Source organism: Telopea speciosissima, chromosome 9 (assembly GCF_018873765.1).
Source record: "Telopea speciosissima isolate NSW1024214 ecotype Mountain lineage chromosome 9, Tspe_v1, whole genome shotgun sequence".
In the NCBI taxonomy this organism is placed as follows: domain Eukaryota; kingdom Viridiplantae; phylum Streptophyta; class Magnoliopsida; order Proteales; family Proteaceae; genus Telopea; species Telopea speciosissima.
This window is the reverse complement of record NC_057924.1, coordinates 48,799,493-48,816,282: the sequence shown is the minus strand read 5'-3', so window position 1 is coordinate 48,816,282 and position 16,790 is coordinate 48,799,493. Positions and strand designations below refer to the sequence as shown.

The 16,790-nt window shown below is 40.4% G+C and overlaps 1 protein-coding gene across 1 annotated transcript in view; it reads right to left on the bottom strand.

Moving 5' to 3' along the window:
* Nucleotides 1-16,790, bottom strand: part of LOC122639692 — a 105,001-nt gene that overhangs the window by 32,548 nt on the left and 55,663 nt on the right. Inside the window, exons 8-10 of the mRNA XM_043832594.1 lie at nt 9,925-10,085; nt 4,202-4,326; nt 4,005-4,104 (exon numbers count right to left, since the gene is read on the bottom strand). Coding sequence (XP_043688529.1) covers nt 4,005-4,104; nt 4,202-4,326; nt 9,925-10,085 — 386 coding nt within the window. The remainder of the gene's footprint in view (nt 1-4,004; nt 4,105-4,201; nt 4,327-9,924; nt 10,086-16,790) is intronic.

Below are 16,790 nucleotides of genomic sequence, written 5' to 3'. Positions count from 1 at the left end.
GGGAGCTTCATTCATCTGTCAAGCTGGACTCTATTACACCTATTTCTTCCCATTTTGTTCAAGTTGGGCATTAGTGCCTTACATGCGCCAACTTGAGGGGGAGTGTTAGAATGTTGGAGTTTTTTTATTAGTTCAAGTTGGATCTTCTTTTTACTTATATGTATAATCCAGCTTGAGGGGGAGTGTTGGAATATGTAAACCAGAATATCGTGGGTGTATTCTGGTCCTTTTGAGCTTGCTTAGTTATTAAGTTATTACAATTAGACTGCTGCTCTTATAGAGTCAACTAGTTAGGGGTATTTTAGTCCTCTTTGTAATTTTCCCTCTATTACAAATAGAGGGCCCTATCAATGAAATACTAAGCTATTCTATTCTCTTATTCTCTCTTTCTAACTCACAGTTCTTCTACCAATTGAATTGCCAAGTTCCACCTGAAACTGGAGACAAAAAGGCACCTCCGTGTTTAGGATATCTCTAGTCTACAAAATCACTCTTTAAGAAGTTTAACTGGATGCCCGAATACATTGAGCATACATCTCAAACTGTGAAGCTTTTTCTGGGAAGCCCCACAGAAGATTATTGTGTCGCCTGGTGAATTGCAGATGACCAGTCACTGGCCTCTCAATTGTAGTGCTGAAGCCCTTAAGCATATAAAGTTCTGCTCCATCAATAATTCTCCCCAAATGAACCAAAAAGGCAATAGAGGGCAGCTTTGCGGCAGACCTCTGTGGTTTCCAAATGGAAGTTGGATTTCGCTTATCCCTATGGCCACTCCCAAACACATGAATAATATATTACCAAATGAAAGCCCTAATATTTAGCTCCTTTTTTTTTGGATAAAAATAAATATTTAGCTCCTTCCTTGAGCAATTCCCAGTCAATGTTGCCCTAGTCCAGAAAGAATGCTCTTCAGAAGATCAACCCTAAACCAGAATATAAGTGTCTCACCAGCACCCTATTGTTGATTCTCTTTGATTTTGCAACAGGATATCTCTAATTAAATGTTCCAAGTGCTAGAGGGAAGCTGGTATAGGTCAAAACAATAATGGATTAATGGTGCATGTGAAGGTTCTTACTATGACTAAATGGCTGCCTCATTCTAGACATGCTAGGATTGGTGGCGCCCTTTGGGATTTAGGGGGGTATCATCTTGAAAATCATTTTGCAGGCCCACTTGATGAAGCCATTCTATGAAGAAAGAAAGACCCAAGGGACCGGTTGAAAGGCCTTTTTTTCTGGGGAACAGGAAAGATATTTACTTTTAAACCCCCTTACCCCAACCCACACCCCCAAGGTGAAGGTAGAATTTTATCCCAAGATTTTACTATGACCAGCTAAAGGCCTTTACAGGTGCGCTAGCCAGCACCTTTGGTTGAAAGGCTTTTTCTTAGGCTGTTTTCTGGGAGGCTGGCCATTGAAAGGCTATTAACACCTCTAATTAACCAAATAGCACTCCTAAGTGGTGCATCCTTAATTATACAAGGCAAACCATCTCAATTAACTTTCCCAGACCTTGTCAATTATAGGTTGATGCTTCCAATGAAAATAGAAACTCTATTTCCCCTTCTAATGCCCCCCCCCCCACGTCACCCGTGTGTTCCCTTCAGTCATGGGGCAGGAAACAGCATTGCCAAGGGATCTCAAAAATAATTGTCCGTATGTCTATCTTCCAGAGTATTTATTGTGATATCTCGAGGTTCTTATCCTGCACCATGCCACCATGTATGGAGGGAACACGAAGGAAACCGTGGTAGGAGAAATAGAAGGTCCAGATTCACTCTTAAGTTCCATTAGATGCATTAATTTCTGATTCTATCCTTCCTAGTCCTCACCATCTATCTCAACATTCTCACCTCAGCTAAACTCATTTCATGTCTATGGTATGTGGTTTTTCTGCAAAGGCAAAAGTAGACATACTTTAAATCAACTTTTACAGGATCTTAAGCATTCAAAAAAAATTGAAAAGAATAAAGAAAATGAACACCTCATATTTTGTAGAAGAACTCAGATCAAAATATGACCCCACTACCAACTACTGCAATGTGAAAACCCTCATGGTGTGGTTCAGAGTCTAGAATAGAATCTAGAAGAGTACTAGGCTGCCACCTCAAGAGACCAGGATCAATACTGAGGAAATTTGAATATTCAAATCTGGAATTAATGCAATTTCAAAAAACCAAATTAATCTTGTATCTATCTGATAGGTCAGGAGACCGCTCTCCGCGAGGACGTGCTAAGCAGTGCACGAGGTACGAGCTCACGAAGAGCATCCTCAACCAGCGCTAGGTTGGGCCGGTGAGATATGCGCGAGACGTACCCTGGGGGAACGCTTCGCCCCAGGACGGCACAAGCCGCGACGCTCCCAGATCATTAACCTAGTCCCAGCCAGAGATGGGAGGGACGACCTCCACACTTGGCGCAAATAACTGAAAGCTTATTACTGGTCGATGTGGCCCGAGATTTTCGCCCATGTTGCGCTTAATCAGGCGCGTGGGGAGTTATGGATAAACATTATCCCACGCATCACTCCTAAACAGACTCACTCCACTCCGAGAATCCAGCTTTCCCATTCAGGCACAATTCTGCCCCTCAACCACCTTAAGTAAGGGAGGTAGCACTCATCACATCTATCTGAATTCACTTTGAATCATCTGTTGCTCAGAGATCTAACTTAAGCATCGGAGTGAGAGCACCAGCGACACCCGGCACTCTCTGCTAATCTTGTCTTGCAGGCAGAGCTCGCTCCAACAGATTTCTTGACGCAACACTACCAAACACTACTTGAGAGCTGGCATTTATGAGTAAATAATTCACTGATTGATTAAAAGAAAGAAAAAGGGATGGTAAACATGGACTTAAGAAGAGGAGCTGTAACTTTTTAAATACCAATTGAACTGAACTGTTACTCTAGAAAAGTGGAAATAGCATCGCCCAGGTCTATTAAACAAACCAAAACCAGAAATATGGTTTTAATGAAGCTTTGGGGGTTTGATAGGTCAGTTGCAGAAAAAATTCAGAAACAGAGCAGGTTGTATGGTAGGTCAATAATGGATAAAGTAGAAAACAAGAGCAGATTCTACGAGAGAATAACAAAGTGGAGAAACTACTAAGTTTCATACAAAACTATAATATAATAAAGGAGATATGAACTAAGAAAGCAAGCTGAAAATATACAGGAAAACAGGGTATCCGCCAAGAACTAGAAACCAGGAGGAAGAAGGGATATAGAAGAATAATTGAAGAAAAATAGCAGAAAAGAAGGAAAAATTAGACCTGGGATTAGAAGCTGAGAACAGAAAAGAAGCAAGAGGGAAGAAAAATCAATCAAACCAGCCCAAGTGGCTCCAACAAGAGCAACCACCAACCATGAAACTTAAAAACTTCTATTCATTCAAGGGGGGGGGGGTACGTACATATTTATATTTAAATCGATTCAGATGCCGACTCCGTATTACATAATAACTGAAACAAATATTTCAAATTCAATTTGGACTCTAAGTCACTATACCGCCAGCTCTATGCAATTTCCTAGTCCAACACTGACTGAAACTAGACTCCGATACCAATTCAGGGGGGGTTTTTTGTACTTATATCTCGTCTGGGTATGGCCAGATATTAATCCTGTAATCATATTTTTTTTCTCCCTTTTTATTACATTTTCTGCTAACCATTGGCGCTTCTAAAGACCCCACTTCAAATCAATCTCTGTTCACAAAAAAACCCAGATACTAAATTCCCAAATCTATCCCTACTGGAACTGGTGACCAAATTTAGGCCTGGTTCTCCTTGGCCTAGGCTTCCAAACTGAGTCTTTTTAGTCCAGCCAGGCTATTGCCTCAGCATCACCTCACTGAAGCTAAGAAAAATGATCTTTAATAACAAAATAGACATCAAGATAACAAATGAAGTGTACGAAAAAACATCTCAATTGCAATGAGTTTATTATAAGTCCACTGTGTGAAAGTGTCTAAACTCTAAAAGTTCACCTAGAAATCAATAATCACCTGAGGAACCCCTTGCACTTTGGAGAACCGCAAATAGCTGTTTCCTTCCTTCCCGAGTGTATGCAGCCCTATTCTTCATATTCTCTCCTCCCATCACATTCTATTACAAATATATTACACCACATTCTTAGATATCAATTATTAAACTCATACAAAATCAAATGTAAATACAAGGATCATATGGCTGCATACTTAACTGCAAACAGAAGGGCTGCCAAATTTAGTTTTGAGTGAACCACTAAACCCTTGATTTGTGGTAAGGGATAAACAGCCTCTCCACCCTGCTGAGACAGTATCCGAGTGACGTCAAGTGATTCAATTCCTGAAAAACAAAATGAGTGAGATATGGCAATAGGAACTTTACATGATGCTTCCAAATCACGATATAAAGCAATAATGAACAATAAGTAGCATTGTTTATATTTTCCCCCTTTTGTAGTATTACAAAGTTAATGATACAATAAAAGCTTATATCAGGAAAAGAGAAAGGTGAGTAAAGCTAGAAAGTAAAGTCCAGCAAGACATATTTTCTCTACCACTAATTGACTCTGAATTGCAGGAATTCTCCCTCTCTCTCTCAGAGTAGTAACACACCTCCCACATCCCAGAAAGAATGAAACCAGCACAAAAATAACTCAAATAATATTTTTCTTCATTAGAATATAATATCAGCCTTTCTTGCCTTGTCCAGAGTTTGCTGGGCCTTCCCAAGAGAGCTAATATATTTCATCCAGAGATGGAACAACAAATGCTTTAATATTTTGTGGGAGAATTGCCTGAAGAATGCTGCAATCTATCATATACTGGAGGCTAAGGAGACGAATGCATGTATCTCCAAGAACGAGTATGACACTTCATTTGAAACCCGCAATAAATTTGAACTTTTGGAACCTGTGTGATTTCAGGTTTCGGTTCTGTGCCTATGCTAGCCTCAATGCTATGGGCAACAACACGTCAGCTTCCTATGTCTGGCATGCTTTATTGATAGCCTGCAAAACCTTACTCTATCCTAGACCGGCTTGTAGGTGAGAAACCCTTCTTGTATGTTTATATATAGAACTTTTTATTTAAATAGTATATAGGGGCAGAATGGTAATTTCCTCTTGTGGGACCCACATCCCCAGTGTGGAATCCAACTTCCCATAGTTTACCCCAGCTTGATTTCCGCTTGTGTCACATGGCATCACTTCCCATGACTTAAACATAAGTTTTAGGTAGTTATTTGTAATATAATTAGTTTATAGAATTAGATTTTCAAAACTAATTTTTATTAAGACCCAACCAAACAGCCCTCAGTAAGGCTAAGTATATAAACAAGCTTAGCCTTAGGATATCATTCTTAACCAAACCAGAATTCGGTTTCAGCTCTAGAGAGAAAGAAGAAGAATTGGAAGACGAAAAGTGAAGAAGGAAGGGAGAAGAAGGCTTGATCTTCTTGGATTTTGGTAGGAGAAGCCTTGGGAAGGACCATACGGTTGTGTACTACCACCTTCTCCATCACACATGTTGGTAGGTCACTCAACTCATTTCTGATTTCCTCAATTCTTCCCCTCTTCTTGAAATTTTGCTGCGTTCTTAACTCAATTCAGCTCAACCTTGGTAAATTGGGGGTTTTGTTGTTAAATCTCTAAACCCATCATGTTTTTGAGTTGTTTTGACTCAATTGTCATGTTCTCCTTGTATCCGTGCATGTCAAGATCCATGGCTGTGCTGCTCAAAACCCCCAATTCTGTTTTGGGCAGCCGGATGGAGTTGCAGGCACCAAGCAGACGTCCGGCCCCTGTGCCAGACTCCATCCGGCTCCCCCCTGTTGTGTTTTGTTTTGTTATAGTTGTTTAAGGTTTGACCTAGGGTTACTTCTACATCTAATTCATGTTATTTAATGTCTAATTAGGATTATTTACCCTCTCTTTAGTGAGGTCTGTGTTGGAGTTTGGATCCCTATTGTCTAGTTAGTTCTCCAACTCAGGTAAGGGGATTTAGATTTTAATTTCGGCATGTTTGTGATATTTAATTTCTGTTTGTTATGGTTGCCATGTCATGCATCATACTAATAACACTGATCATGTACTTTTATAGCTTTAACTTCTTTGCATTAGTTGTGCATGATTTTAGGTTGCATATCCATGTTGCATTTGCATTGATTACTTGTTCTTGAAATTTATGATTTATGTTGATGTTGCTGGACAGAATTGCTTAATTATCTATTATGATTCATTTGCCATCATGTTAGTTGCATATGGTTAGGAATGGCATGAACCCAGTGCTACGACCCTTACCAACAGGGGTTGAGGTGTTGGATAACCCGTGGTAGGTCCGATGCGTTCATACCGGAATGGGAACAAACAGTGGGGTTATCATTGGGAGTTCGATGGGGTCCGATGTGTTCATTCCGGAATTGGCAGGTCCCCACCGTAGTAGAGTGGTATTCGTGAGAAGACCGATGAGTTCATTCCGTGACTGAGAATATCATACCTACTACAGTAGCATTTATACCTCATGAGACCTAAAATTGATGCTAGTAGCATTCTTAGCTTTAAGACCATGCATCATGGACTATTTGCATCTGTTTGCATGTTTTCCCTTGCTGGGCTCAGTGGAGCTCACTGCTATGGTTAACCTTATTTTTTAGATGACTTGGTTGCTTCCGCTGACGTTCCTCTTGGTGCTACTCCTGCCTTGGATCTCCCTTCTGATGGTGGTTTTGTGGCTCAGGAGTATGTGGTGCACGATGTTGCGTGCACATGTGATGACTGTGCTTTCTCCTAATCTGGGCCTGGCAGTCTAGGCTTCTCCCCCACTCTTTTGTATTTTTATATCGTTTTTGTATAGATATAGTATAGTTTCTTGTTTAGTTATACCTTTTGGTACTTTTGTAAACTGTATAGCTGTAACACAAGTTTTATCATTAATACAAAGGCTTTATCATTTAGACTTCTCTTATTATCGATGTTATCTCTATTATTTAATTGTTTCTGCTGTGTTCGATTCTGCATTTGAGATATTTGACTGTGAATAGAGTACTGCACTTGTGATCCTTGGGATTGGTTGGATGTCAGAGACATCCAGTCACACTTGGCCCTTATTAACTGGGCCGGGGTGTGACACTTCACATAAGAACAACCCTAATGACTTTTTTTTAATGGTACTATGACGTGCCATAGTAATTCCATAAGGCCCCACAATAGCATTTGGGGCCATAGTCCATTGAATGCTTACCTTTCTCCCCAGAAGGACTTATCAGCTACAAAGATGAAAACCTCTCAACAATAACAGTTAGTCATACTAACCCCACCCACCCCCCACCAAAGAAAAAATAGCAAAAGAAAAATCTCAATCATTACAAACTCCCTCCAAACAGACAAAGAGAAAAATCGAAAGCCCCTGGGCTTTTGCCAGAGGAATTCAGACATCAGTAAAATACAATTTCCACCATTTTTCTCATGCAGTTGTCCTCAGATCAAATCTTATCCACTTAACCTGACCTGCAATTTGTTAAAGAGGTATGATGGGGAATAAGTCTCCTAGAGAAACTAGAAATTCTGAAATTCCTGAAACTGCAACCTATTCTTCTTCTCCTGGCACTAAGTAAGTTCAAAGTGAAAAAAAATGAACAAAAGGAAGAGAGTGCATGGTATGCTTGGAAAGAGAATTGATTACTCTCCCATATTTCCTAACTTGCTTATAACATGTAGAATTACATCAATACCCCCCATACTAACATAAAATTACCTAGGGAGGAAAAAATACAAGCTTATAACAAAGTACCCTTATTACATGAACTCAAACACACCCCCTCAAGCAAGACCAAACTCAAGCTAGAGAATAAATATCAAACATGAATACCTGGTAAGGGTGATGGATTAGAACCGTCACATAGTTGTTTATGGAAGGAAGTTTCTCATATATCTAATTATTATCATCAGCTATCTTTTGGAAACTTTCAGCCAATCAGTTCATAGTTTCCATCAGGCTGGCCATATCACAGTTCTTGGTTCACTGCTAGCCATGGCTCTGATACCACTTGAAAGAGAATAGTATTCCTACTTACTAGTGAGGCTAGTATTCCTAGAGGAACTAGGAATTCTGAAATTCCGGAAACTGCACGCGATTCTTCTTCTCCTCGCATTGCTACAGGTGCCTAGATACTGCATCAAGGATACTCAGCTAAAATTAGCTCCTGGGGAAGTTACAGTTGAACTGCTCATTCAGTTGGAAGCAGAGATCAACCAATATTGTGGCAGACGAGCTTGCGAAGGAAGGAATAGGCTTGGCTGGGGTTCAGGGAATTCTCTTCCATTACTTAAGTGGAGGATTGGGGATCTCATTGTTTTGACAATATTGGGAGTGTTTACTTTTGTTTCAGGGATCCTTTGAACACATTTTGGTGGTTTTAGTCATGGACTGATATTACCTTTTTTTCTCTATCTCTTCTTTTGATTTAACAAATTCTTTTACTTTTGCATCCAAAAAAAATCACTTGAGATAGTTACAGGCAAAAAATACTGATGGAGTATCAACTTGTGACAGAATTATGGTTTGTGAGTTATAACCTAATAAGGCACAGAATACAGTCATATGAGCAAGAACTAAAGCTACAAGCTATCACTTCCCCCAGTAAATAAGTTCATTTTTTAAGAAAAAAAATATTTTTGTCATAGTTGTCCTGACATCTAGGCGACCCAATTTGTTGGAGGCGGACTGGACGCAGTCACGCAAGGCAACCTAGGAGACACCTTGACAACTATGATTTTTGTATAGATTTCCAGATCTTGAATGTGGATTCCTATTCTGATTATCAATGTCCTGAAACCTGGCAATTCACCCAACCATTTTGAGCTGCAGATCAACCATTGCGGTAAAAAAAAAAAATTTGCTAAAATGTTCTTTTAGAAGGGGAAAAAAACTATGTAGGTAATATTAAAAAGAGCCACTTTTTGCAAAAACAGAAGCCTGGCTAAGTGCATTATCTAGCAACAGTCCAGAAGGTTGAGGGTTCAGACCTTGTTGGCATAGTTGTCACAGCATCTAGGCGACCCAAGGCGTTGGAGAGGGCCTGGAAGCAAGGCAACTGAGGCGCCTGCCTAGGCAATGCCTTGACAACTATGATTGTGATAATCAGGTCATCATATATATTTCCAGTAATCTAGTGTTTCATGAAAGGACTAAGCATATTGAAGCTTACAGTCACTTTGTACAGGATGTTGTGATGAGGAAGGCGATTTCCACTTCATTTGTTAGCTCCGGTTAACAGCTTGGTGATTTGTTTACTAAAGCTTATTTAAGAATGTGTTTCTTCAGGGGTGTTCCAAGCTGGACAAGGGTGATATTTATACTCCAGCTAGAGAGGGAGTTTTAAAGGTTACTACCGTAGGGGTATATACTTGTCATGTGTTCTCTTGTTAGGGTGTTATGTGTCTTATGAATGTGTTATTTAAGTAGTGAGGGCATACTTTTAATGCTTTGCACTTTGAGTAAGAAATATATCTTATTACTAACAATTGGAGGTTAACTCATTCTCTCAAATCAGTAGCACTGTTTTGCTACTTCTTCTTCTCTTTCTCTCTTTTCTTCTTCTTGTTGTCATTGTTGGTTCTTCTACATCTGAAAGCATCACAGGTTGATTTCCTCAAACCCATGTGAAATTTTAGCATCTTGGTCTTCATCTCCCTCCAGTTTCAAACTTATCAATTTGGGGGAAAAGAAAAAAATAATTATGAGTATGCAAAACAGATATATGCAAGAAAAATGAACATAACTTGTAGCAAATTACATCAGAAAACAAAGGGAGGAGCCCGCAAAACAGATTAAGGCAGATCAGATGTACTGAAATCCGCAACATAAATGTCATTCCCTTAAGATCAAGGAAAATAAAATTAAATATGGAAAAAGACCAGACAAGGTAGAGAAGTTAGATTACCAGCAGGTTCAAAAAAGTTTGCTTGCATAGGAGGCCGATTTGGATTAAGTATGACTCGTATTTTCCACACTTGAAGGGATCCATCTTTGGAAAGAGTGACAAGAAGCCTTAATGTGGAAACCCATGCAATTGAAGTGATTGGCTGGGAACCAACCTGCGTACTGAAGTTGCAACTGGAAGTCAATTTGCAGACTAAAATGTATACAGAAAGTGTCACACAGCAAAAAAATCACATAACTGTGTGCAGAACAGATAAGACATTGCAAAAACTGTATAAAGAGCAGATAAATTGCTAGGAAAGACACAATATTGAAATAATATACTATGGCCTAAAACAATCTACAAGCTGCTAGAAGTCAACTATTACTCTATAAGTATTCCATTAAGCAGGATTACATATAGTAGCTAGAAGCCATCATCACAGGCATACCAATCCAATGTTTTAAATCTTCACTCCACTCAACATTCAGTGCTGTGCTATGTTACATGAGTTGTGATGCAGATAGGCTCCAAGGCAAGCAATAGAGCCGTAAGAACCTAAGGAACCAGGCCACACCTCTTAAATGGGTCACGGTTCACTTAAGTCACTTAAGAGACTTAATGGGTCTATGGGTGGCCTAGCCAGCTAAGGGGCTGGGTGTTTTCTGGTTCATCCAAAACCAGAATCGTAGGGATGTTTGTTAAGTTATTTCTTTGTCATTGTAATCTTAGGCTATTAGGAAGTTTCAATTTTGGTTTAATAGCTTAGGTTTAAAGTAACTTGCAGTACAAGTCCTATTCTTTCTTTGTGAGGGGCTTTCTTTTTATTCTTATTTCCTTTCTAGCATTGGCAATAGCCATTATATAGGTAAGGGACCTTAAAGTCCTCCCCCACAATTTTGAAGATGAAAAAGTGCTTGGTTATTATGCCATGTTGCTCTGTGATTCAATGGAGTGAGGTGAGCTACCTTATGTTAGTGAGAAACTCACAAAGGCCATGGATGATAGGCTTTGGACATATTCCCCTTCCCTTTCTTCTTCCCCTTTCTCTATCCTCTTCTGCTTTGTTTCTAATTTTATTTCACTGCAATGGAGATTGATTAGGATGTACCGAGATCATCTAAGAGAGTTATCAAAGTGCTGTTACAACCCTGTTACATGTTCAATTATTCCCCTTTGATCCACTGAAGATTGGAGACAATGTCATACCTTCAGCACTTCTGTTCTGCATTTTCTTGGCAGCAATTTTCAATGGTGATTTCTCTTACATCCAACCAGTAACTTGACTTCAACTTCTGGTATGTTACTTCCCCAGTCCTAGACTTCCTTAGACTGTATTTTCTTGGTTCATCTAATGGTTATATCCTCCTAGGGAACTAAGTTACTATTGTTGAACCTTGCTATATTTTATTTCTTAGCATAACTCTTGATCCAGCCGTGAACAGGAGCTGAGTTTTGAGAGTGCTGTTCTATCCTAGAAACCCTACCCTCGACTGGAAGATCTCTCATATCTGAGTTGTTTAGTTACTATTTTGAGAACCATTTCATTGTTCTAGCTAATAGTCTATCAGTGATCTGCTGACAGCAGTATTTTCACTTGCTGTTGTCTTCTGTAGTAAGGTATTCCAGTGGCCGCATCTATGTCACAAACCTGTGGTTACATCAGGATTAAAATCCCTAGTTCAGTGCCTTAATATTGGGACTGTTACCTATTTTCTGTTGATGGAACAGGGTGTTATAGTCCCCTGATTTCACTTGTTTGACGGTACCTGAGATCCTATTGTGGGTTCGGTTACTAGTGACCTAATCCTAAATTATTTTTGGTATCAGAGCCATGGAAAAGGGGAATTCCAGCACCCCAAACCAAGCCCTTGAAACTAATCTCCATATTGTTGAGTTGCTTCGACAGTTGACAGATAGAATGACCATAGTGGAGCAACGAATGGAATCATTGTCACCACAAAGTGTTGGACAGCAGCAGTCCACGGCTAACCAAGCTCCACGAGTCATCCACCAACCTGTTAAAAGGACATTACACACTTAAGCTACATATGAAGATCATGTCCGCACATACTTTGATCAAGATGCACCACAAAGGCAGTTCAATGATACTAATAAAGTGAAGCTGGAATTGAAAAAGTTCAACGGTCAACATGATCCACAGAGCTCCACGATTGGATGTGCTCTCTTGACGACTACTTTGATAGCTCCCATGACTAACGGAGGCACAACCAAGTGTTACCATTGCAACGGCTTCAGACACTTTGCAAAATTCTGTCCGCAATGTCACAAGAGTAACTCAGTTATTGCAGCCACAGAAGCCAATCCCGATGTTCAAGCATATGAAGCACAAGAAGATGACTCGGCCATTAATGCAGTCTTTGATGATGAGCAATACAACACTACTCTAGATGACAAAGAAAAGAAACTATGTATAAGATTAATGTCATGAATCGAATTCTAGCCACTGAATCAAAGGGTGAAGATTGGTGCCGACATTGCATATTTTATATCCGGATGATGAATGGGCCACTTAAAGCACAAGTCATTGTGGACAGAAGAAGTTGTGTGAATGTTGTTTCACAAGCTTTCATTATTGAGGGAAAACTCAAGCCGGAGACCCATTCACAACCATACAAGGTTTCACTTCTCTATAACGATACACTTTTAGTCAACCAACAATGTTTTGTATGTCTAAAGTTGGCTGATTATGAGGAGAATGCGTGGTGTAACGTCATCTGTTATGTTTTAGAGTAGAAGAAGAAGAGAGAAAAGCTCTAAGAGAGCAAACACGATTTTGCGTTGTTGAGTTCTATCTCAAACTAGAGAAAAACTAGTTTATATTGAAAAGAATAGATAATTACACAGAGGCCCCTGGCCTTATACAAATGACATAAAGAACATATAAAAGATGTGGTTATATACAAATATACCCCTGACTACTATTCTTAACACTCCCCCTCAAGCTGGGTGGTATATGTCATACATGCCCAGCTTGTCCAAAAAGCAACCAAAGTGATAAGAGCTAAGTCCTTTGGTGAAGATGTCGGCCACTAGTTCATTTGTTTTCACAAAAGGAGTGCAGATGGTCTTTGATTCTATCTTCTCCTTGATAAAATGTCGGTCAACCTCAATATGCTTTGTCCTGTCATGTTGAACTGGGTTGTGGGCAATGTTTATGGCTGCCTTGTTATCACAATATAAGCTCATAGGTATAATAGTCTCAAATCCCAATTCTTGAACAAGTTTCTTCAACCACAAGATTTCACACACTCCGTGAACCATGGCTCTAAACTCTGCCTTTGCACTCGACCTAGCCACCATAGGTTGCTTCTTACTTCTCCAGGTGACCAAATTTCCTCCAACAAAGGTACAGTATCCAGAGGTGGATCTTCTATCAGAAATAGATCTAGCCCAATCAGCATCAGTGTATACTTCAATCCTCAAGTGACCATTTTTAGAGAAGAGAAGACCTTTTCCAGGGCATGACTTCAAATATCTGAGGATCCTGTAAACTGCATTAAGATGTCCCATCTTGGGTGCATGCATAAACTGATTTACCAATCAACAGCATAGGCTATGTCAGTTCGGGTAAGGGAAAAATAGATTACCTTGCCTACTAATCTCTGATATTTTCAGCATCCACAAGAAGTTCACCACAATCTTCCCCTAGTTTGTGATTCTGATCAATAGGGGAGGAGACTGGTTTGTACCTAAGTAGCCTGTCTTTGTAAGCAAATCAAGGACAAACTTCCTTTGGCAAACATTGATCCCTTGCTTGGATCTTGAAACTTCAATCCCCCGAAAATACTTCAATGGACCGAGATCTTTGATCTCAAACTGTCGAGCCAAGTAAAGTTTAAGCTTTGAGATTTCAGCCTCATTGTTTCCCGTGACCACAATGTCATCAACATATACAGTAAGAGCTGTAATAGTGTTGTCCCTCCTTTGTAAACAAGGTGTAATCGGCTTGACTTTGAGTACATCCATTCTGTAAGATAGCTTGTCTAAACCTCTAAAACCAAGCCTCAGGAGACTGTTTGAGTCCATAAAGAGCCTTCCTAAGACGACACACTTTTCCATTGCCATCAGGATGCTTGAACCCAGGAGGAGAGTGCATAAAGACCTCTTCTTCTAAGTCCCCATGTATGAAGGCATTCTTTACATCAAGCTGGTACAATAGCCAATCAAGATTTGCAGCCGCTGAGAAAAGTACACGAATGGAATTATGCTTGGCCACTGGAGCAAAGGTCTCCTGATAATCAATGCCATACACCTGCATATAACCCTTGGCAACAAGTCTTGCCTTATACCTCTCCATAATACCATTAGATTTGAACTTGACTGTGAATACCCATCTACATCCAACAGGAATTCTCTCCTTTGGGAGTTCAACAAGATCCCAAGTTTGATTATTCTCAAGAGCCCATCTCTTCTCTCCATTTTGGATCAGCCATAGCCTCTGCTACATTCTTAGGAATAGATATGGAGGAGATAGCCACAGTGAAGGCAACACCTGTAGATGAGATAGAATCTTTGTTCTTTTCTTCGTTTTTTTAAACCCGAATATTACCTGGGACCCGGGCTGGCCCCTAAACTTTTATTAGATTCCAAAAAAATAATAAAGAATACAAGGGGGGACGTACCACCTTACCCCAACCCACGCCTCTAAGAAGACACTCCACTCAAGACAGCCTATCCCGCCCTTACAAGAAGATTTAGCACAAGAAACTAACATCTAAGAATAGGCAAGCCTACTTTGTCCTCACGAAGGATGCTTTGCAGGGGTCCGATAGGTATGCTCCCAGGAAGAAACCTGGCAGATGCCTCAGTAACACAAGATAAATTGGCCAGCCAGTCTGCTACCCTGTTGCTCTCCCGGAAAGCAAAGGACACATGAGCCCGTGTGGAAACAACTAACTCCAGGATCTCCTTAAAACAGTACCAACCCTCCCACAACTTACATCTCCTCATATTAACAACCCTTACCGTTGTCTCGGAGTCAGAATTTACCACCACATCCATTAATCCCATCTCTTTGCATAATTTCAGTCCGTCCCTCAGGGCCCTCAGCTCTGCCAATGAGTCAATGCATGGGCCATAAAAACTAGAAAAGGCAGCCAGCACATCCCCATTCCAATCCCTGATAACCCCTCCCCCGTCACCCGGGCCAGGTGAGATAGAATCATAGGAAACAAATTTGACAATAGGATTAGTACATGCCCGTGTTCCCTTGTGAAGAGCAATGGGGAAATCTAAGTTTGAGGATGGGGAAGTAGAGGAAGGTATACCTGTCTCAATGGATGGAGACTCGGGATGAGGAGACGAAGGAGGATTTTGGCAGGTCTTCTTTATGGGAAGCCATGAAGAAGGATTTTGGCTGGTCTTCTTTGTATAATCCAGCAGCTCCCCCTGTTCTCCGTTCACCTGTGCACTAGGAGGCTCCCCCTCAACAACAGTATCCACAGAACTTTTCTTTCCCTTGTCAATCTAAAAAGGAGGAATAGGAACAAGAGAGGAGGAAGGAAAGGGAACAAACTCAGGAACCTCTTCAACCTCACCACCAAGGGATGAACACTCCCCCTGAAGAGGTGACCGAAAATATGGTATGGTTTCAAAAAAATGGACATCTTTTAAGAGAAGCCACCAACGGGTAGGAGGATAATAACTTGTGTATCCTTTGAAGGTAGAGGAATACCCAAGAAAGAGGCACTTCAGGGCCTTAGAATCCAATTTAGTGCGGGCAGATTTGCTAATATGTACATAGAAAATACAACCAAATACCCTTGGTGGAAGAGAGAGAAGAAGAAACTGAGGGTAAGACATCAAGAGGAACCTTGAAGTTCAAGACACTGGAGGGCATATGATTAATAAGAAATACAGCAGTGAGCAAGGCATCGGACCAAAAAAATTTTGGAACATGCTTTGTAAACCAAAGAGACCGAGCAACTTCCAGAAGGTGGCGGTTTTTTCTTTCAGCAACCCCGTTTTGTTGTGGGGTATCAACATAGGCCACCTGATGGATAATGCCACGATCAAAAAAAAAGGTTTTTAAACCACCATACATATACTCCCCACCTTTTCAACCTCAGGAACCTCTTCAACCTCACCACCAAGGGATGAACACTCCCCCTGAAGAGGTGACCGAAAATATGGTATGGTTTCAAAAAAATGGACATCTTTTGAGAGAAGCCACCAACGGGGAGGAGGATAATAATATGTGTATCCTTTGGAGGTAGAGGAATACCCAAGAAAGAAGCACTTCAGGGCCTTAGAATTCAATTTAGTGCGGGCAGATTTGCTAATATGTACATAGAAAATGCAACCAAACACCCTTGGTGGAAGAGAGAGAAGAAGAAACTGAAGGTAAGACATCAAGAGGAACCTTGAAGTTCAAGACACTGGAGGGCATATGATTAATAAGAAATACAACAGTGAGTAAGGCATAGGACCAAAAAAATTTTGGAACATGCTTTGTAAACCAAAGAGACCGAGCCACTTCTAGAAGGTGGCGGTTTTTTCTTTCAGCAACCCCGTTTTGTCGTGGGGTATCAACACAGGCCACCTGATGGATAATGCCACGGTCAGAAAAAAAGGTTTTTAAACAACCATACATATACTCCCCACCTTTATCAGAACAGACAATTTGAATACGAGTTTGAAACTGGGTGTACACCAACTCAAAAATTTTTAAATGCGGCATAGACTTCACTCTTTTGTTTCAATAGGTAAACCAAGTAACTCGAGAGAAGTCATCAAAGAAAGAGAAAAAGTAGCGGAAGACACGCAAAGAAGTAACAGAGGAAGGTCCCCAAACATCAGTGTGAACAATGTGAAAAAGTGAAATAGATCTATTACTAGTAGATGGATAAACTGTCTTACAACTT